This window comes from Carcharodon carcharias, chromosome 16 (assembly GCF_017639515.1).
Source record: "Carcharodon carcharias isolate sCarCar2 chromosome 16, sCarCar2.pri, whole genome shotgun sequence".
Taxonomy (NCBI): Eukaryota; Metazoa; Chordata; class Chondrichthyes; order Lamniformes; family Lamnidae; genus Carcharodon; species Carcharodon carcharias.
The window spans coordinates 54,563,000-54,583,775 of NC_054482.1; the positions used below are offsets into that span (position 1 = coordinate 54,563,000).

Sequence of the window (20,776 nt, forward strand, 5' to 3'; positions counted from 1 at the left end):
AGAACCAAGATGGAGTCACACCCAGCACAAGGAAGATGTTGTGGTTGTTGGAGGGCAATCATCTCAGTTCCAGAGCATCGTTGCAGGAGTTCCTCAGGGTAGTATCCTAGGCCCAACCATCTTCAGCTGCTTCATCAATGATTCCTCCCTCCAAACCACTCACCATCCTGACTTAGAAATATATCGTCGTTCCTTCACTGTTGCTGTGTCAAAATCCTGGAACTCCCTCCCTAACAGCACTGTTGGTGTACCTGCACCACAGGAACTGCAGCGGTTCAAGAAGGCTGCTGACCACTACCTTCTGAAGGACAATTAGGTATGGGCAATAATTACTGGCCTAGCCAGCAATGCCCACATCCCATGAATGAATAATTTTAAAAAAAAAAGTTTTTTTGGTATCATTCGGAATGTATGATTGCTTGGATAGAAGGGAATATATTTGGGACGCCCCAACATTGCTTCATGAAAAGGCCATTTTGTACAACGTCTATACATATTTTTGAGGTAGTTGCACAGATGGTAAATTAGAGAAACTTGAAGCTTCTATATAGAAATAAGGCTCTAGTATTAGTGGTAGTATATTAAGCTAGATTGAAAACTGGTTGGCAGGATTTGGAGTTGTTTAAAGACCGATTACCAGTAGTGACCTACAGGGATCAGTGTTGGGACCGTTGTTCTTTTCCATTTTTATTCATGAATTGGGATTCAGTGCTGAGGGCATGATCTGCAAAATTGCAAAAGATCTGTGCAAGTGTGTGTTTGACTGCTTCAGGTAGACCTTAATGTGTTTGGAGACTGGGCTCATGACTGGCAAATTTTGCTTAATTTGGATAAGTACAATGTTATGCATGTGGGGCATGCCAATGTTCAACATTCACACACTCTACAGGGAAATTAATTAAAAAGGTAGAGAAAGAAAGTGATCTGGGCATTCTAGTATATAGATCTCTAAAGACATATGAGCAATGCTGTGAAGTAATGGCTAGAGCATATAGATTGTTGCGTTGCTTTCGTAGGACAATAAGATGAGGTATACTTTGTTGCCTTTGTGCAAGACTTTGATCAAACCTTGCTTGGAATATTTCTTTGGTTATCTCACAGTGGGTGATATTGAGGCTTTCGAAAAGGCCCAGAGGAGGACCACTAGATTAATTCCGATTATAAACCATCTTAGTTATGAAGATAAGCTAAAAAAGTTGAGTCTGTACAAGTGAGAGCTGAGCCTCTTTCTGGTTGGGTTAGACATCACCACTTAGAAAAGGTAGGTACTTCGGGGAATTTAGGACCATAATGCGTCTGCTAGACTTGAAACACCATAGCATACAGGGCTATGGGCCAAGTGCTGGAAAATGGGATTAGAATAGATAGGTGCCTGATGGCCAGCACAGACAAGATAGGCCAAAGGGCCTCTTTCTGTGCTGTTTGATCCTGTGACTGATTTTGATTGTTTTAGTGGGTCAGAGAGGCATTTAACAGATTTGATTGCCTACAAGTCTGCCTGGCCTGCCTTTTGCTTCCCTGGAGATCATGTTGTTTCAGGACGGGTTGCAGAGTGAATATGCCGTGATACACAAGGTATAAGCTGTGTGGGACAAACTGGATGGACCAGAGGATCTTTACCTGTCTGTCTTCATTTGTATGGCTGCTTTATATTTCTTTCATTCTACTTAATGTAATTTACAATGGAGCATTAACAAAGGAAGAGGGCACTCAAGTGCTTATCTCCACCAAGCTGTATTAATTCAAGGTTATTACAATTACTTAGCTATTCTTTGAGGCTTTTCCCTGCCTGGTTAATGCTCTATACTACAAAGCTGAAAAAAGAAATCTTTTTATTAAGAGCTTCCATCTCACAGGCCAATCTACATCCAACGAACTGTTCTGAAAACTCTGCTCATATTTTGACAGCTGTGATAAATTGTACCACAGCAGCTGAGACAATCCTCAATATGGTAACCCAATCAACACCATTCTAAATATAGCAACCCACAACATTCTAAAAGAAAGCCAATTTGTCCTCACTCCTAATATTAATGGATCCTTTAAAAATTTCAAGGATTCTGATCCGCATCTTCGCCAAAAAATTAATCAGTTCTTCCTTGCGCCATACCATATCTGTGTGGAATTTTCATTGAAATCTGTTCATTAGTTTTTGAAACTTTTGTTTACAAACAAACTGACAAATGCGTGAAAATTGATCCCTGCCCACCTTCACTGATGGAGGTAATATAGATCCTCACAGATGTTTCTGGAAGCAAAGGTATCAGATTTTTGAAAATTTGCAAATTTGCTGATTAATTTGCTATTTCAAACTCAATTATCTAACTGATAGTTTATCCGAGAACAAATTTGTATCAACTAACATGAGGCACTTGTTGGTAGACAATTTTGAAGTTAGTAATTGTGGGTTTCATAACTAACCCTAACCCTAACTCTCACCTCTTGAGTTAGAAGGTTATGGTTTCAAGCCCCACTCAGGAATTGAGCATGCAAATCAAGGTTGACACTCCTGAGGGAGTGCCATAGTGTTGGATGAGAGGTTACACTAAGGTTCCATCTGCCCTATCAGGTGGATGTAAAAGATCCCCGGTGTTATTATGAAGAAGAGCAGGGCAGTTATCCCCGGTGACCTGATCAATATTTATCCCTCAAGCAACATCACTAAAACAGATTATGTGGTCATTATCTCATTGCTGTTTGTGGAGCTTGCTGTGTGCAAATTAGCTACTGCATTTCCTACATTACAACAGTGATTACACTTCTTATAAAAAAACAAGTATTTAATTGGCTGTAAAATGGTTTGGGATACCCTGTGATTATGAAAGACATTTTCTTACTGTAAGTCTTTGTTCTTTTGTTTGCCTGTGTGGTGTTATGAAAACTATAATTACCTCGTTGAGAGCAGAGGTCGGGAACTTCAACACCTGACGGACCTAGGAGCTTTTACTCATGCTTAGACTGGGAGTGGGCTGCGCATGCGTGGTTCTGCTCTTTGAGTTTTTTGGGCCCAAAAATGGCGCAAAAGCCTGGGTCAGGTGGCCAGGAGTGGATTGCCATTGCTGGCAAATGTCCCAGGTAGGGGACAGGGAGAGGTCCCAAAGGGAACGGGGACAGAGAGAAACCCCAAAAGAAGAGTCCCAGAGAGAGGATAGGAATGTGAGTTCTCAGTTAAAAAGAGATGAGCGGAGAAACAGGCTCCAAACAACCAGAAGTTTGGTGACTTGGTGCTGCGGCCCACTGGGGCAAAGGTACTCCTTTGCAGCTGTAGTGTTTTGCTTGGCATGGCCAAAGATTGGAAGTTATGCTAGTGAGCTGGTGCTTGAGTGTATACTCAGGAACAGAATCTTGGAAGATGAGATTGAAACCCTGCAAAGCGGACCGTCATTGATGCCATCCAAATCTGGTAATTGAAGAGGGCTAAAGAGAAGCCTTGCAGATTCAAGAAGGCAGCCGAAGGTTGGTGACTCCATGCTGCAGGCCATTGGGGCAAAGGTACCCCTTTGGAGCAATAGTGTTCTGCTTGGCACAGCTGAAGAGATAAAGTTGTGCTTTTGAGTTGGTGCTCGAGTGCAGACTCCGAAATCCAGGGGAACGGAATGTCAGAAACCCTGCGAGATGGGCATTCATTGATGCCATCCAAGTCGTAGCAACTTTTGGAGAGAATTCCCAGGTTAGATCTTCGAGGGTGAAGACAAGAATCCTTCGCAAGAGAGACAAGATATTCAGTGAGATTTGTTGACTCAGTATTACTGACATCTGGGTGGGTCGATGAGAAATCCTTTGTTTTAGTCATATCTGTCACTTATTGTGTAGTGTGGTGTGTTTGACAACAGTTTGCTTGTTAATTCATATACACCTTGTTAACCCTGAAAGATAAGAGTATAAGATAGATATTGTAAATTGTTTTTTCTTTCTGAGCTTGTATAGTAAAGTTTATTTTTTTGGTTCAAAACCCATGGCTTTATTCACTGAACAAATGTCTTAAATCTCAAACTTTGTCTCCTTTAAATAAAAAGTGATTTGTCCCTAACCAAATATTACCAAAAGCTTGGGGGTCTGGTCAAGGGTCATAACAGTGGCCAATCACATTTTGTAACTGATCTGGTGGGTAGAAGAACTGATCAACTAGTCTAAGGCTTGTGGAACTCAGAGGCCCCATGAGAATATAAACATTTCTTTGGGCCCACACAAGAAGCAACCTGATCGTGGTATTCGTGTTAGGATGATAGGTAGTGCATTGAAAGCAAGGCATGCCTAGATCCAATTCATGCACTGTTTCAATGATAAGGTTGAGAGTGCATAGTGGGCGGGGGAAGTAGTTAGTTAAATGTCAGAATCTGTGGAAAGAAAACATTAATGTATTGGAGCCGTAGAGTGCCAGGCAGTAGCTTTCTGCAGGGTTTCAAAATAAAGGTTGTAAATGTCATGTGGGTTCCTGCCTAGAGCTACCAGTATGCAATGTCATGCAGTTTCCGTGAGAACAAGAATTCAGTGAAGTAGGCTCAGATGTCGCCAGCTATTATTTGGCAAAGCAACAGAGGCAATCATGTATTATTTTTTAAAACGCAATAACAGCATTCCTGCGAGTACAGTGCCTGAAATGTCATCCCTGTTATATTTTGTTGCATTAGTCATGGAGGTTTCTTGTGACACAAGGACACTCGGGGAATGGGACATTTTGTTATATAGCAAACAAATTGCACTAAAATGTCTTTGATACTTAGGCACTGACATTGAGTGCAACTCAGTTGAATATTTTTAAATGTCCTTACATTTACCTTTTGTAATTTTGAAATTAATTTATTTTCTATCCAAGTAGAATAAAATGTTTTAAGAAATAAACTTGGATGAAGTGGGACAACATAAATAGTGATTTTTAGAAAAATTATTTCAAATGCTGAGGTGGATGGCTGTAGATGGAAGTCAGTTGTTGCATTCAGACTGTGATCCTTGAACTAGAAGGCTTAAGGGAGCACAGATGATAGAAATAAACTCTATTCTCCCCTTCCCTCATTTCACCACACAAACAGTAATAAATAAAGGGAACAGAGCCAAGAAGTAGCTGTTAAGACTAAGCCTTTTCTTGAAAGGAACTATATAGCGCATAAGCAACAACAGTTGTGTCCCTGGAGAGGGAGCACGCGGTGTCTGCCGGCACCGTTGAGGCCTTCTGTGCTCGGTGGGCACCATGGGGACTGGGGTGTTTTATTGACCCTCCCTTAATCACATTTTGATTTAATGTTTTTAAGTTTCCTTTAAAATTTGTCTTTGGTTTTACAGTTCCCTACTTTAGGGTCTGTGTTTATTTTGTCCCTGGTTTTATTAATTATTTTATTTGGTGGATTCTAAAAGAGTTAAACAACAACTTGCATTTATATAGCATTTTTAAAACAAAAGGCTAAAACCTGCTGTTGATGGAATTAATTAGGAATGCTGCAGGCCAGCATTGAACCAGGTGGATAGATGAATATTCTGGATATTTCTCAGTTATATCTATTCACATTCAAGATGGCCCTGTACTTTCCAACCAATAGACTGAGAGAAGAAAATCAGTGACATGCAGAAGATGGCCCATCAGTACCATAGCTCTCCTGAGAGCTGGAAATTTGATTTTTTTTGTGTGTATGCTGATTGTATAGCAGTATCAGCACAAGGAAGTTAACATTACACGACACCAGGAGCCAAAGAGAAGGGAAGTTCAAAAAAGACAAGAGAATGGAAACAGGCCAGGTACAAGTGATTGTGCTTCACACAATAAACTGTAGTTGCAACTGCTGTAAATATTCGAGCATTGATGTTGCATCATCCAATATAGGACTACATGCATGCTGAACAGTGCAAGCAGCATGCAAAAGACAGAGCTAAGCAATCACACCAGCAAATGATCATACAAAGCTCTGTAGTCCTGCTACTTCCAATCGTGAATGGTGGTGGACAATTAACCCAGCGGAGGAGGAGGCTTCACAAATATCCCCGAGCTCAATGATGAGGAAGCCCAGCACACATCAGTGCAAAAGAAAAGGCTGAAGCTTTGGCAACCATCTTTGACCAGAAGTGCTGAATGGATGATCCACCACGGCCTCCTCCTGAGGCCCCTAGCATCACAGACTCTAGTCTTCAACGAATTCAATTCACTCCACATGAAACTAAGAAACAGTTGAAGGCACTGGATACAGCAAATGCTATGGGCTTGACAACAATCCAGCAGTGAATTGAAGACTTGTGCTCCAGAACTAATTAAGCAGTTCCATACAGCTACAACACAGGCAAACTGCCCAGATATGTCCTGTCCACAAAAAGCAGGACAAATCCGATCTGGCTAATTACCATCCCATCAGTCTACTCTCAATCATCAGCAAAGTGATAGAAAGTGTAGTTGACAATGCGATCAAGTGGCACTTATTCAGCAATGGCTTGCTCACTGATGTTCAGTTTAGGTTCCACCATGGCATTTGGTTCAAAACTTCATTATAATCTTTGGGGTCCAAACATGGACCAAGAGTTGAATTCAAGAGGCGAGGTGAGAGTGACTGCCCTCAACATCAAGACAGTATTTGACCAGGTGTAGCATCAAGGAGTCCAAACAAAATTGAAGACAGTGGGAGTCAGTGGTGCGGGAAACTCTCCATTGTATGGAGTCATATCTAGCACAAAGGAAGATGGTTATGGTTGCTGGAAGCCAAACATGGGGCTGCCAGGTTATCACAGCAAGATTTCCTTGGGGTAGTGTCCTGGGCCCAATCATCTTCAGCTGTTTCATCAATAACGTCCCTCGATCATATGGTTAGAAGTCAATATATTCGCTAATGATTGCACAGCGGTTCAGTACCATTTGTGACTCCTCAGATACTGAAGCAGTCCATGTCCATATGTAGCAAAAGCTGGACAACATTCAGGCTTAGGCTGATAAGTGGATGCAATGACCATCTTCACCAAGAGAGAACTGTCACTTGTTTTATATTTGTTCAATATTCATGTACTGGAAGCTACATATGTTAATACACAGGACCCTGTTCTTTGCAGACAGAAAGAACATGTACATACACTGTGCCTGTTTCAGCTAAACAAAGTAAGCGACAACCATTCGCTGACTCATTCCTCGGGGCATTACCTTGACCATTCAAGGTCAAGCTGCCTGGTTTAAATTTCGGACAATGCTTGGCAGTTAACTGTCAGTCAGTGGTGCATTCTCCATGGCAACACCACTTGCCAATCAGCACTCTCCTTACATACAGTATAAATTGTTGTTTTTTCCCTCTTATATTGCTTATCTTGCAAGTGTCCTGATAAGTGCAAGACAGAAAGCTTAGATGCTTAGATATGGCTTTTTTTCAGCAATACCCTTTTCTTAAAATCCAATTGTTTTTATTTGTTTGTTTAAAATACACCTCCCCCCTCCCCCCCAACACCACCACCAACAAGGCCATCTGTCACTGGTTTCTATGCTGTGCTTTCATAGAGTGCTGACCCTTGTTCTGCTATTACCACATTCTGCTCTTACCTTTTATGCCATTATTAGCACTTTCTTTAGTCTTTTCCACTACCATTAACACTCCCATTGTCTTGTATCCATGACATGGTTGTCAATCTCTCCTTCGCTCCCACCTATCCCTGACCTCCTATGTGGCTCCACCCCCTCTTAAACAGTATAAAATCCCTCACATTTCTACTTCCCTTTAGGCCTGAACAAGAGTCATACAGATTCAAAATGTTAACTCTGTTTCTCTTTCCACAGATGCTGCCAGACCTGCTGAGCTTTTCCAGCATTTTTTGTTTTTATTTACATTTCACAGGTATACTTCATGTGGATTTTCCCTGAATCAATTGACAGTGATTCTTAATTCCCGAGGGTTTATTCCTGTTCTTTTCTCAGCCTGGGAGCTTGCAATCTTAGAACTGCCTTTCACAGTGAGGTTTTCTTTTCCTGGAGACACTCCCTCTAGACAAAGTTAGCTGACTCTTCCAGCCTTGTTTAACTCCTTGCAAATTTTGTCTTTTCAATCTGAGCACGAGCTTCCACCCACATTCCTGTGTGGCGAGCCATAGTGACTTTTTTCACCTCTAGCTTCTCCCCCTCTCTCAGATTCAGAAAACACTGTCTGTGATACTCAGTGATATTCTAGGAAGGCCTGTACCTGACCTTTACAATATCTCTCTCTGCATCCTTCCCCATGGCAATGTGAATCACCTGAGATGTGTAACTAGTTGGAAATACTAATTAGCTATCTTTGACCTTAAATGGACAGTTTACAGCACAGCTGTTTACAGCCTAATACTTTCAACCCCTTTCTGGGACCTTGGGAGACTCTATGGTCGGAATTTTCCAGCCCTCCTGCAGCAGGTTTCCCTGTGGCAGGGCTGGCAAGCCATTGAAACCCCCATTCGGATCGGTGAGACTGAAAGATCCTGCAGGCATGAGGGGCTGGAAAATTCTGGCCATAGAGTCTACTCATTGTGAACTCAGAGATTGGTGTCTTTGTCTCCAACCATGAACATCTTGCACCATTGCCCCTCCGTTTGATCTTTAACTGCCCCAGGTCTGTTGTCAAGCAGACTTCAGAACAGGTCACGTTACCCCCTCCATTTTAGCTTAAACTAAAGACACAGTTCCAAAACATAACGATCTTTTAGACCTCATAATTGTAACAGCAACTTTTCTTGTTTTTTATATACTGTGCATACACTGTGGAAATTCAACTTTGTGAGATCAGGAGAGCTGGACTTGATTTAGGCTTTAGAAAAGTTTGTTTGAGAACATTAAATGGACACACTGTTTTTCTAGCGTGTTTACTAAGGTCAGACATTGTCGGGCACCATGGGGAACATAGAAGAGTTAGCTCTGAGGGCGTGGGCTAGAGGTGGACAGTGGAAGGAGTGATTTGGACATGGTGGGGCTTGGGGAGTTGGACATTGCAGGGTTGAGTTACAGAATAAGACATTTGGGTTGGGGTTGTTAGCTTGGAAATGGGATGCAGGGATGGTTTCCCATTTTTAATCTTTTTGCCTCATCCACCCCTACCTGCCCTTGGGGGTTAAAATTCCCCATTTTCCCAACTCGATAACTTTAGCTGTGCATTGAGAAAGATTTTAAGATTAAAATATACAATGCTTTTTTTGCCAAATTAATGAGCTTCGCTTTGCCTGTATCAAACTTGTTTTATGTGAAATTACTCTTCCTCATTGCCACACAAATCAAAACCTCTCATTAATCTGTGTTTAAGCTTCAGTGGGAATTGTGGCTGCGTTTGGGGGTGAGAAATAATGATTCTTTGGCAACAGTTTGTCAGTTGCCTGCTGGGAGATCCAGCAGAGCTGCTGTTCCATGCTGATAGCATTTCAGTAAATACACTGTGACTAATGTTCTTTGACCTGATGCATAGTAAAGTGTTCAGAATGTACCAATGATAAAAGTTATTCAGCAATGTCAGCGATCTAAACTGAGAAATCACACATACCAGCTGGGTTCAATTGGTTCTGAATGAGCTTTTTAGATATTAATGGTTTATGGAAAGCTGGTTAGTGTATGCAAAGAATGTGTTTTAATGATGGGCTCAATTTGAATTGTGCTGGTTGCAAACTGTCAGATTGAAAATCAGGAATTGTGTAAATAATTTAAAGAGAAAGGTGGTGATTATTTTCCCATATTTTCCACTAAATTTCTGTCTCTCTTTCCAGAAGTACAGTTCCAAAGAATACTGTCTGTTCTCTGGTATCTGACCCTCCACTCTCTCTCTTTTCCCACCCCTCTCAAATCCCAAGTGACAATTTTTGTGTGCGAGCCCAGGCAGTGAATATTGACGGTTTATTTCAGTAGTTGAACTCAAACCCATCCTAAAGCTGATGCCCACACCAGTGCTTTTTCCAGAAGGGGGTCACTGGATAACATTCAGCATCAAGGAAGTTTGACTGTTTTATTTTTCCTTCCCCTCCCAAGCATGGTGATGGTGCGCCAATTGTAGTGCTCTTACTGCTACTTTAGAAGGGAGCATAAAATTCGGTACGGATGCCTCAAAAGTTAAACCTGGATCTTTCTGGTTTGTGTATCCCAGTACCGCACCATCCTGTCAATATTTAAATTAGGGACGGTCAATATTTTCAGATTTCAGCACAAACTGAACTTGCATCGACAGTTTTAAGTTATTCTCCTTCTCACTTTAGTGGTTAAGTGCCACACTTTAAATGTTGTGTCCATGCACCCCTGTTCCTGATGAGTTAACAATGTCCTTTATTTTTCTGCGCCCCTCAGATTGGGATTGAATGTGTGGGCAGGGGAGGTAAACGCTGCTTTCTAAAGAACCTTTCTTCAGCCAGAGAAAAGGCAATGCGGCCTCTGAATCACCAGTTTAGCCACTTGACTTGGTGATCAGTTAAGTGTAGTTAAGTTGTGCAGTGGCATTAGTAAGCTGTGGCTTGGGGTGATTGGATGACCCCGTGGTTATCTGTGCAGTGAGTTACCAATCTTGACTATGTTGTTAGCTATAGGCGTAAATCTTTACAACTCCTTGTGAAGAAGGTATTTGCTCCTTTTTGTGAATTCCCCCCAGAGCTGCAACTTTCACCAGAGGCTTGATATGGTTTATTGGGTGACTGTGTTACTCAATTGCATTGTATCTTTATTAAAATTCAGATTTTTTTTAAATTTGAATCAATTCCTGTATTGCCTGAAATCCTTTTGATCTTATAGTCTTGCAGAGAAAGTGGGCAAGCAGTCAGTGTCCCCAGGAGGTACACCTGCAGTCTGTCCGCAAGAATGACCCAAACCTCCCTGTCGCTTGCCATTTTAACACTCCACCCTGCTCTCTTGCCCACATGCTGTCCTTGGCTTGCTGCATTGTTCCAGTGAAGCCCAACGCAAACTGGAGGAACAACACCTCATCTTCCGACTAGGCACTTTACAGCCATCCGGACTGAATATTGAATTCAACAACTTTAGGTCATGAGCTCCCTCCCCCATCCCCACCCCCTTTCTGTTTCCCCCTTCCTTTTCTTTTTTTTCCAATAAATTATATAGATTTTCCTTTTCCCACCTATTTCCATTATTTTTTTTAAAATTATTTATTTATTTATTTATTTTTCATCTTTTATGCTCTCTCCACCCCCACTAGAGCTATACCTTGAGTGCCCTACCATCCATTCTTAATTAGCACATTCGTTTAGATAATATCACCAACTTTAACTTTAACACCTATGTGTTCTTTTGTATTATTGTTGTTGACATCTTTTGATGATCTGCTTCTATCACTGCTTGTTTGTCCCTACAACCACACCCCCACTCCACCTCTCTCTCTCTCTCTCTCTCCGCCCCTCATACACACATCTTAAACCAGCTTATATTTCAACTCTTTCTTGGACTCAAACTCAAGTTCTGTCGAAGGGTCATGAGGACTCGAAACGTCAACTCTTTTCTTCTCCACCGATGCTGCCAGACCTGCTGAGTTTTTCCAGGTATTTCTGTTTTTGTTTTTGTTTTGGATTTCCAGCATCCGCAGTTTTTTTGTTTTTATATAAATATAATTTAAGCCATTATATCATGGACTTAGATGTGGCGATGTGACTTGTTTTGTACTTGTTGTAGTGGACAAATTTGGTCAACCATTGTGTACTGGAGATGGGCGAGGGTGAAGATCAGGGATTCTGAATGGGGGAGAGGAATGTTAAAGCTGTGAACCTAGAAAAAGCAGTGCTAGTGTAGGGATGCAAAACATGAAACAAGGAACTAGGTCACTCAATGCATAATTTATCCAAACAAACCAAAGATATGTATGCAAGTGCTAATATAGCGGTTTGTCCAGTTTATCTGATTGGCATTGTAAATACAGCATGTGTGCATGGCAGGTTGCCCATTCTCTTTTCCCTTCATCCATACTGCGCTGAGTTGCTGCAATTTCTGCTTGGTCTGTGTGGCTTAGCAGAGGAACTGAAAAGATCAAACTACTTAGTTCAAAATTACTAGAAGCTGCTTCAAATAATAAAACAATTATTACTTAAAGTTTATTTTCTCAAATAAAGTAAAACTAAAACAACCTTGACAGGGCAAAACAATCTCTGCTGTTAGATCACCTTGAATATATCCTTTCAGCCATTGTACTAGACCAGAAAATCATTAGGATTATTCTGTAGCTGACAATTTATCATCTTATCTCTCTAAGAAAGGCTGAATGAAGGCAGCATATCTGGATGTCTCCTGTATGTCAAGGCCGATAATCACACAGAACAAATGGCACCTTTGTGACATTGGGTTGAAACCTTTTGTGACTAAATTTCCTCAGTTCATTGAAAACCCTTAAACGCTGATTTATAGAGTTTTTTTTAATAAGTATATCAGTTTCAGGATCTAATTTGAATAATGGCTCCATGGCCAAATAACCTGCCAGCTCTCCCTTTCAAAGCTCGCAAATTAATAATTGCCATTAGGGAGAAGTACAAAAGTGCAACTTTCATCTCTGGTACTAGGAAAGGGTCAATGCCTAAAGAAAACCTGGGGAAGGCAAGTAAAGGTCTTCAGAATAAGCTTCTAAATGCAGACAGAGATGCTTCAACCTTGCAATCTTCTAAGTGCTGTCATTAATTTGAAAGCTTGGTGATTTATTTGCTCAAAATAAATTATCCTGTAGCAGAATCTAAGAGGACTGAAGGTCTAAGTTACCAAACTCTTTTTCTGATTAATATTTGTGATAAGAATAGAAATAATATTCCATCATGTAGGATCCTTACAGATTAGTATGGGCTGGATTTTTGTATAAGAAAAGAGCGATTGCAGGAAACTTGCATCTGAGTCCCTGTAACTTGGGCAGGGCTGCTATTTTGGTTGGAGATGTACTCGGCCAGAGGGTTTGATACACTGTCTAAAAGATTGAGAGATTTGGGGTGTTGTACTTGCAAGCACACGCTTAGCATTTTAGTCAGGTGCCATGGACACAATAAACTCCCTGATTGTGTCTACTTGCACCTTGCTTAGCACCTAGTAACCAGTTGTAGTTTCTTCTATGGCAGCACAGTGTTTGAGCTCTGTAAATCCAGGGTGAAAGCCAATAGCTGTAGAAGTTTGAGTTGATTAATTAGAAGTATCTCAATAAGAAACAAAGCATTAAAATGTATTTGCTTAAAAATGATTTGTTTCCCTTCTGGCATATTGACACCATACATTAAATAAGCCTAGTGACAACACTGCAGAAATTTTTTAAAATGCCAGTTTTCAGTTCAGGGTTCCTTCAGTGTTTGCGTGCAGATGAAAATCAAAATTGGACATTGTTCCAAAAACTGTAGAAGGCATATTCTTATCTGATCAAAGAAGTGCTTCCAGGACTCTTTTCCCCCCCTCCCAGCCAAAAAAACAATAATTTTTACTTTGTTCCTGATCGGGGGCTGTAATTTAATGTTTTAATCATGGTTAACAATTACAGATGAGACAGACTCAATAAAATTTATATGCACTTTATAAAAAATTCATAGTATTTTAAGCATTTATGTAAGTAATGCAAATGTAAGCATAGAATAGCTAAACAGTTTGTGCTTTGAAGTTGTTTTCTGAATATTCTGAGCACAATTTGATATTCATTGCAGATCATGTCACTGTTTTTAACTGTTGGTAAAGATATCAAATTTTTCTGCACTTTTATCTTCTCTTCAATTGAAGGAGCCAGGTCTTGGTGTGGTATGATTTTGAGACCATTCATCTTCTGACATGTTTGACAAATGACATTTTTTTATGCATGAACCTGGATGCCATAGATCATTTGACAGTGGAACTTGGATCTGACCCTGATCTTGAAATCCTCCTACATTCACACGTTTTCCAGAAGGGGTCCCTGGCTTGTAATCAAAAGCAACAATCCTTGGTGTGCTGGTCTCCCCATCTGATTTTTCTGTGCAAGGCCAGGTGCTCCTGTATATTAACTACTAAAAAGCATGGCACACTTTTGGAATGGAGAAGTAGAAGTAATTACATTGTTGGAGCTGGTGAAGAATGTCTTTCCACGTGTGTTGCTCTGATAGGTTTTTAATTTGCAGGTTATTTTTAAATGCCTCTTTTTATTAATTGTGAATTTCACTTGTTCAATTGAAGAGTTGAAGTCTGAGTGCCAAACCGAGCGGAACCAGTTGTGACACCTCAAATGAATTTGAATTGAAATTTTCAGTTATCCAGCTGAATACCATGTTATTATCAGAATTTTTACAGGAGCAGCAGTGGAAAGTTGGGGGCAGCCTTGCTTCTGCCGGCTCTGGGAACCCCGAATGGATTCTACTTGCACCCAGCACTACCTGGCCTTGGGGCTCTGTTCCTTTAAGGGACATGATCCCACATCCAAGAGCTCCCAGCCAATTAAAGGGCCAGCAGCTCCCCAGTTCCAGCAGTGCCACATGGAGCCATGGTCACTGCTGGAACTGCACTTGGCCCAGTGTAGCAGGATGGACTTTGCCCCAGAACTGAGGTAAATAGAGTTGGGGTCACTGGGGTCAGTCAGTCAGGCCCCATTGAGGGAAAGGAGGGTGATTTCCAGGTGGAGTCCCTCCCTGGGGTGTACGGTGCCTAATCAGGAGGCATCTACTACTACACCCCCCCCCCACCCCGAGTCCACTTGGTGGCTATCAGGACATACTTGGCAATCTTGCTATATGGTAATGGGCCCCCTGCCCTCCCCCCTCAACACCTCCAGAAGGGCCCCTTAATTGGCTACTTAAGGGCCTCGACTGATCTCTGGGCAGGAGGGTCTTCCCTGACGCTGGTGAAATGCCAGCAGTGGTAGGAAGGCACCGGACATGCCAATCTGCACCATCCCACCTGATTTTTGTTTTAGTTGTCGCAGCCCCACCCAACCTCTCGGTTCGCTCCCTGAAGCCTTGTAAAATCCCAGCCGTATCATTAAATCTTTGGGGAAATTAGGTGTGTTGTATTTTTCATGGCCTTGATTGGTGGCCCGGGTTTCATTTGCTATTTTTTTTTTAGCCTTTTGGAAGCACTGTAAAGGATTGATCTGTCCATTTACTTCTGATGTGGGTTCAAATTATGTACACAAAAACAGAACGAAAACCTCTTCTCTATCCCTGTTCTTTGCTGCCAGGAGGAATTACACTTGAAATTAATTTAGGACTCCATACCTCGATGACACAGGCACAAAACTAAACATTTCGACACAAATTGGCAGCCTTACTTAGGGATGTTAATGCTGTATTTGGTGTGAAATTAGGAATGTCACTTATGAGGTATAAGTAGAATATTGGGGTAGAAGATAGAAATTGCATTTGGACTGAGCTGTATTCAAAGCAAAATGCTGGAGAAATGCTTATTTGGAGACAGTGACTTAATTACTATGACACGGACCCACCAGGCCAAATGGTTTCCTCCTGTGATTCTCCTTCATCAACAAAGACTGTCATTTTACCCAAATTTAGGACATCAGTATTGTAAACTGGTAACAATGTTGATCTATGATCTCATCCTATGTTGTGCTTTTTCATTCCACTGGCAGCTGGCTAAAAAGATAAGAGAGAAGTTTACTCGCTACCTCGATGTTGTGAATCGTAACAAGCAGGTAGTGGAAGCATCCTACACGGCTCATTTGACATCACCATTGACGGCCATCCAGGACTGCTGCACGATTCCAGCTTCAATGATGGAGTAAGTATTTTCTTTCCCCACTTCATAAATTCCAGCAGTCAATGTATCCATGATTGTGGCACGTGTGATCTTGTGCAATTGTAAGTTTCAGATACAGTGCTGTCATTCAAATAGGATTTCCAAGTCACTTTTTTCTGCTCTCTGTCTCCTGCTGAAAGTGTTGACTCTTGCTTAAATCAGTTCCATAGTATTGCCAGCTTACAGGAGAAACTGGGAAGACCATGAACGCCATGACCACTCTTAAAATGCTTCCTGATGTGGTAATTGTTCAGAACCACACGGCTATTTAAGGTGCTGGGCAACTGTTCCATTTTGGCTTTAATATTAGTTTGCAGCCTTTGCTGGCAATCAACCATTAATTTTTTGCATTTGGATTATACAGTCTTTGAGATGCACCTGGAGCTTCTGTTGAAATTAGCTTCTTTATTTCACAGACAAGAGATTATTATTCCTACTTTTATCTGCCACAATGTCAATCAGAGTTGGAGCAGTTGTTTGTGCAACTGTTGTAAGAACCCTCAGTTATCACATTACCTAAATTAGTTATTTGTTTCTTATCACTCATTGTGCCAGACAAACTAATAACCAAACAACTGATAACTGAGTGGATGATAAAATATATTTTGCTGCGGGGCTAAATCTTAGGAGTTAGATTGTACAATGAACTTTAAGTGAAAACAGCTTGTTGGACAATTAGGCATTCCAATTGATGGCATTTGCAATGCAGTCATTTGGAGTAAGCTGCACTGGCTTCCCAAGCATAACCATTTAGACATCAATGCACAATAAGTGCCTTTGGTACATCCAAACGATTGAATGTGGACATTTACGGTAATGGGCTGGTTCATTAGAACAGAGGAAATACAGAATCCTGTTTCTGCCAACCATCTGGATGTTTGAGATAGTTGCTTTTAGGTCCGTTTCCAGAATGCTACTCAACCCACATCAATTGATAAACATCCAAATAGATCTTAATCAATGAAGATATCTCAAATTGAACACGAAGGTAGCAAGTCATTGAACTATGCAGCATTTAGCTACAGAAAATGTATTTATAAGTGCTGGCTGGTGCATCATTTGACTGTGGATTCAATGTTGAATTGGCCTTATTGGGACCAATGTAAACATTAATTAAACTGGCTAATGCAGTTATTTCTTGAGATGAATTGCCCAGTGAGGGTGCATGTGTTAGGAGCAGTAATAGGACTTGTCAAGAATGAAGTATGAGCTAAAAATATACAACAGAGGATCCAATTAATGACAAACGTAGTGGCTTTAATGCACTTACTGTCCAGTAACTTATCTGACTTTCTTAAAGGTTTTTGAAAATAAATGTCCTCAGTTTTTAAAAATTCTTCTGCTAATGATACCTAATTTATGATGAGATTCAGTTCTAAAAGTGCAAGCACTCTCTGGTATCTCATCCAAGTCTTGAGTTAGCTGATTTCTCCTTGGGTTGCAGTGGAGTGTTACAGTTAACCTCTATTCCTGGGCTTAGGTGAGAAAGATTAACCAGAGTTCCTGCTCATGATGGAAAGTGAACATCTCAATATTAGATGAGGATAGAATTAGGTTGAGCTTTAATATTCCATAGTTAAATTGCCTATCAACCTTAGCTGCCTTGACCATCATAGGATATAAGGCAAATATTGGTTTGTTTAATAAATGTTCCACTTAGGGACTGAGACACTCAAACTTTGAAATTTCCAGGCTTGAGTCCTGTTCTATATTGATGTTACTGATGTCAACATGACCAGCAATAGGAGTGCCACAATTAGCCTCAAATGCTACTGGGGGGAAAAAAAATGGCTAGGGTTCCATCTGTGATTGCTGTTTAAAAGTGTATGTGTGGTGGTCAGACAAGGCCAAGTTTGGTCTTTAGAATGATGTTCCACATGGAAGAATAAGAATTGTCTGCTGGCAGTAGACACAGGCATGAAAAATTGTCCCTAGCTTAAACAGGCCGTGCAACCATTGCCTATCAGTCAGTCCTCCATGAGAAGAGAAAATGTGAGAGATGGGGGAGATGAGGTCAAATATTCTGAAACATAGCATATATTGCTTTGAGAGAGAATAAACAATCAGTAGATTAGTGGAGAAGAGTTTTTCTGACGCCATTAGAAACCTTGCCTGAGCATATATTTTCTTTCCGGTTTCCATATGCTGAAACGTCTCGCAAAAATCTGTTTTGCATGATAAGGCCAGTTTGATTTCAGTCAATTTGGAATTTGCTAGAAGTCTGGGTTTTGATATAAAATTCAAAGTGCTGCCAAAAAAGCACAGTTTCAATGTTCTGCATTAGCTCCAGTTCACTAGCAAAAGCTGCTCAGTGGAATAGAGGCTGGCTGGCCTGATGGGATTTTAATATGTGAAGTTCAAAGTGCTGAAGCACATCAGAGCAGATATCAATCAAGTCAGTGCCTCGCAAGTTGAAGGCTGAACTGACGTTTCCAAAGGGAGTCAGATCAAAAAGGAAGGCAGAGGCTGTGCAGTTTCTCTCTGGAGACTGTGTTTCGATCAGTTGTTCATTATAGTCTGTCCAGGAAGAAGTTGGGGAAAAGAATTGCAATGATGTGACTGCTCTTGAAAACAGAATTTCAGTCTATCTTTTGATCACTCAGCCCAGGCAGGCAGGATCTCATCACAGCTGTAGTCATGGTACCCTAGGCAAGTTGAAACAAACAGGGATGGTTTTGTGAGAAATTGAAAGAATAGTAGTATGCAGCTTTTTGCAGGAAAGGATATTAACCTTTTTATGTCATCCGAATATTCTTAACTACAGATATAATACGAGTTCATTTTAGGTCTATTTTCATCAATGCAGTGGATTCTTCCTTGCAGCAGTGTACATGTAGGTAGATCATCAGCACTATTATTATTTTCTCAGTGTGCAGTGCAAGACTTGTGTCAAATATCAGGTATGAACAAGCACCTTCATTTCATTGGGAAACTGCAAAGGGTAACAGAATATCGATGTTCTGTTTGTTTACACATGAACTTAGAAAGAAACACAAGAACCTGGAGCATTGTTTCCATGCGGGTTTGCATATTGAATGGTATTGTTGAATAAGGGCAGAAAGAATAGTAATGGGGACAGATGTGTCACAGGTGTCCCTTGGTAAATATTGGGAGCATAGAAAGAGATAAAGAAATTAGAAGTGGGCAACTGAGAGACTTCCTATACCCTTCAACCACTCTACCTTAGTAAGTGATGGCTAACTTTTCATGCATTTAAACTTATGCAGACAAGGGACTGAGGTCCAGGTGATGCTAGTGACAGAGTTCCACAGGCAAGAGAAGCGTTGCTGCTGGCATTTTGTACAGATGTTTTGTTTTGTATTCACACACAATCTTGATGTACAATTGCTATTTTTCTGGCATCAACATTTGACTTCAGTGCCAGTAACTTTATCATTGGACTGACAACCCAGCTATATTCCTTTGATGTTGCAAAATGTAGACTCTTTCTCTTATCACGTTGATTGGTTTACTTGGCTTCAGAGACCAAAAACAAGGAAACAATTTTCTCAGTAATCTGCTGAACAGCAGTATTTCATCATTGGCCACATCTGAAGCTTTATTGCTTATTGGAATTGGAGATGGTGCATCTTTTCCATCTCTTTCAGTTGTTTATACACACTTACTTGGTTTGTGATTTGCACAGAAGTAGGTGGGTGCTTTTATCTGAAGAGATTTTACGACCCATATAGAGCAGAGGTGAGTAGACAACAATCAACCTTTCTTGAGAGTTAATTGTCTCCTTATAAGTGACAGTGGCTTATTATTGTCTACCTGCTGCCTAATTCTGTCCATTGCTCCATGTAATGTTCAGTCATTACTTACCCTTTTAGGTGGTGAAGTACATCATTCTAGAGAATTATCAGCAAAGAGGCTGTCACACTCAACGGTATCCACCTGACAATCAATGAAGTGTTTTCTGTATATTAAAGATTGCAGTTTCGTAGATAGGGCAAGTAAGATGGGTTTTCTTTCTTTGGTGCTGGGAACTAAACTTGGTGTAAAACTGACTGAGGTTTTCAAGATTACAATGGAAATTTCACCCCTTGATCCAAGCTAATCATTCATTATGTTGAGAGGAATTGGATTTGAATGTAATGCTTTACCCAGTTGAATAGACCATCAGACATATACAGGAAGAATGGCCAATTGAGTGAGCCACCTAATGGCTAATAATACTTGTGGAATCATACCCTTGTATGATTCTACACCTTCAGGAGAATTGAGATAGGGTTGATTTGATGTGCACATCATACACATCTTGTCAGTTGGGTCTGCTCATGCAGGCATTCAGAATAGCCAAGCTTCCATTGTTGAATGTTTATATGATTTCTTCAATCCGAATCACTGAATTTTGAATTTTTCTTCTGAAATATTTGTTGAATTAAATTCACAAAATGATGGGAGAGGACACTTGGCTCGCCTCATGGTTGAGATGATAGATCATGTGGTATTGGTCCATAAGTTTCACTTGCCTCCTGTTAAATCTGAAACTCATCGAACAAGCACTGAAAGCTGCTTTATTGACTTGTATTTGAAGAGTGTACAGGAAGGTGCCGGAACCTTACTCTAACAGGTTAACACCTTTCGCTGAGGTGTGAAAATTGAAAGAGAATAAAAACCAGAGTATTAGTATTCTATCCAAAATCTCTCTTTCTCTCTTTTCTTTCCTCTCTCTCTCTTTCTCTCTCTCTCTCTCTCTCTCTCTCTCTCTCTCTCTCTCTCTATGCCTGTCTGTCTGTCTCTCTCTCTCTCTCTCTTTTCTCTCTATGCAAGCCCAGTGTTTCTGCAGGGGTATTTGTTTGACTACAGCTTGGCAATTGGTGCTTACAGAACAGATTTATGTGGAGAAGTGTGCTACCTGGTGACCTCGTGAAGTAGCCAAATGCATAATCAAGCCCATCTGGAGTACTGAACCTCTGAGGGTGGATGAATGGTGGCAAGGCCACTGGCGACGCAAAGGATGGCGCCATCAAAAACGCTGGGCACAAGTTCAAGCACTCAGGTTGCAAACCCCAGTGCTTTTCTGAGATAGCCCAAAAGTTCACAGCGGCTTAGTGGAATGTCATGAGTTCTTGGAAAGCATGTGGTTTGTACTGGTGTTGGTAAAAGTAGAGAAGGGAAATATTGAGAGTGTGG

At 40.9% G+C, this 20,776-nt stretch overlaps 1 protein-coding gene across 1 annotated transcript in view; it reads left to right on the forward strand.

Annotated features, from left to right (window-relative positions):
* cachd1 (cache domain containing 1) overlaps positions 1-20,776 on the forward strand; it is a 196,661-nt gene that overhangs the window by 110,136 nt on the left and 65,749 nt on the right. Inside the window, exon 4 of the mRNA XM_041208876.1 lies at positions 15,471-15,619. Coding sequence (XP_041064810.1) covers positions 15,471-15,619 — 149 coding nt within the window. The remainder of the gene's footprint in view (positions 1-15,470; positions 15,620-20,776) is intronic.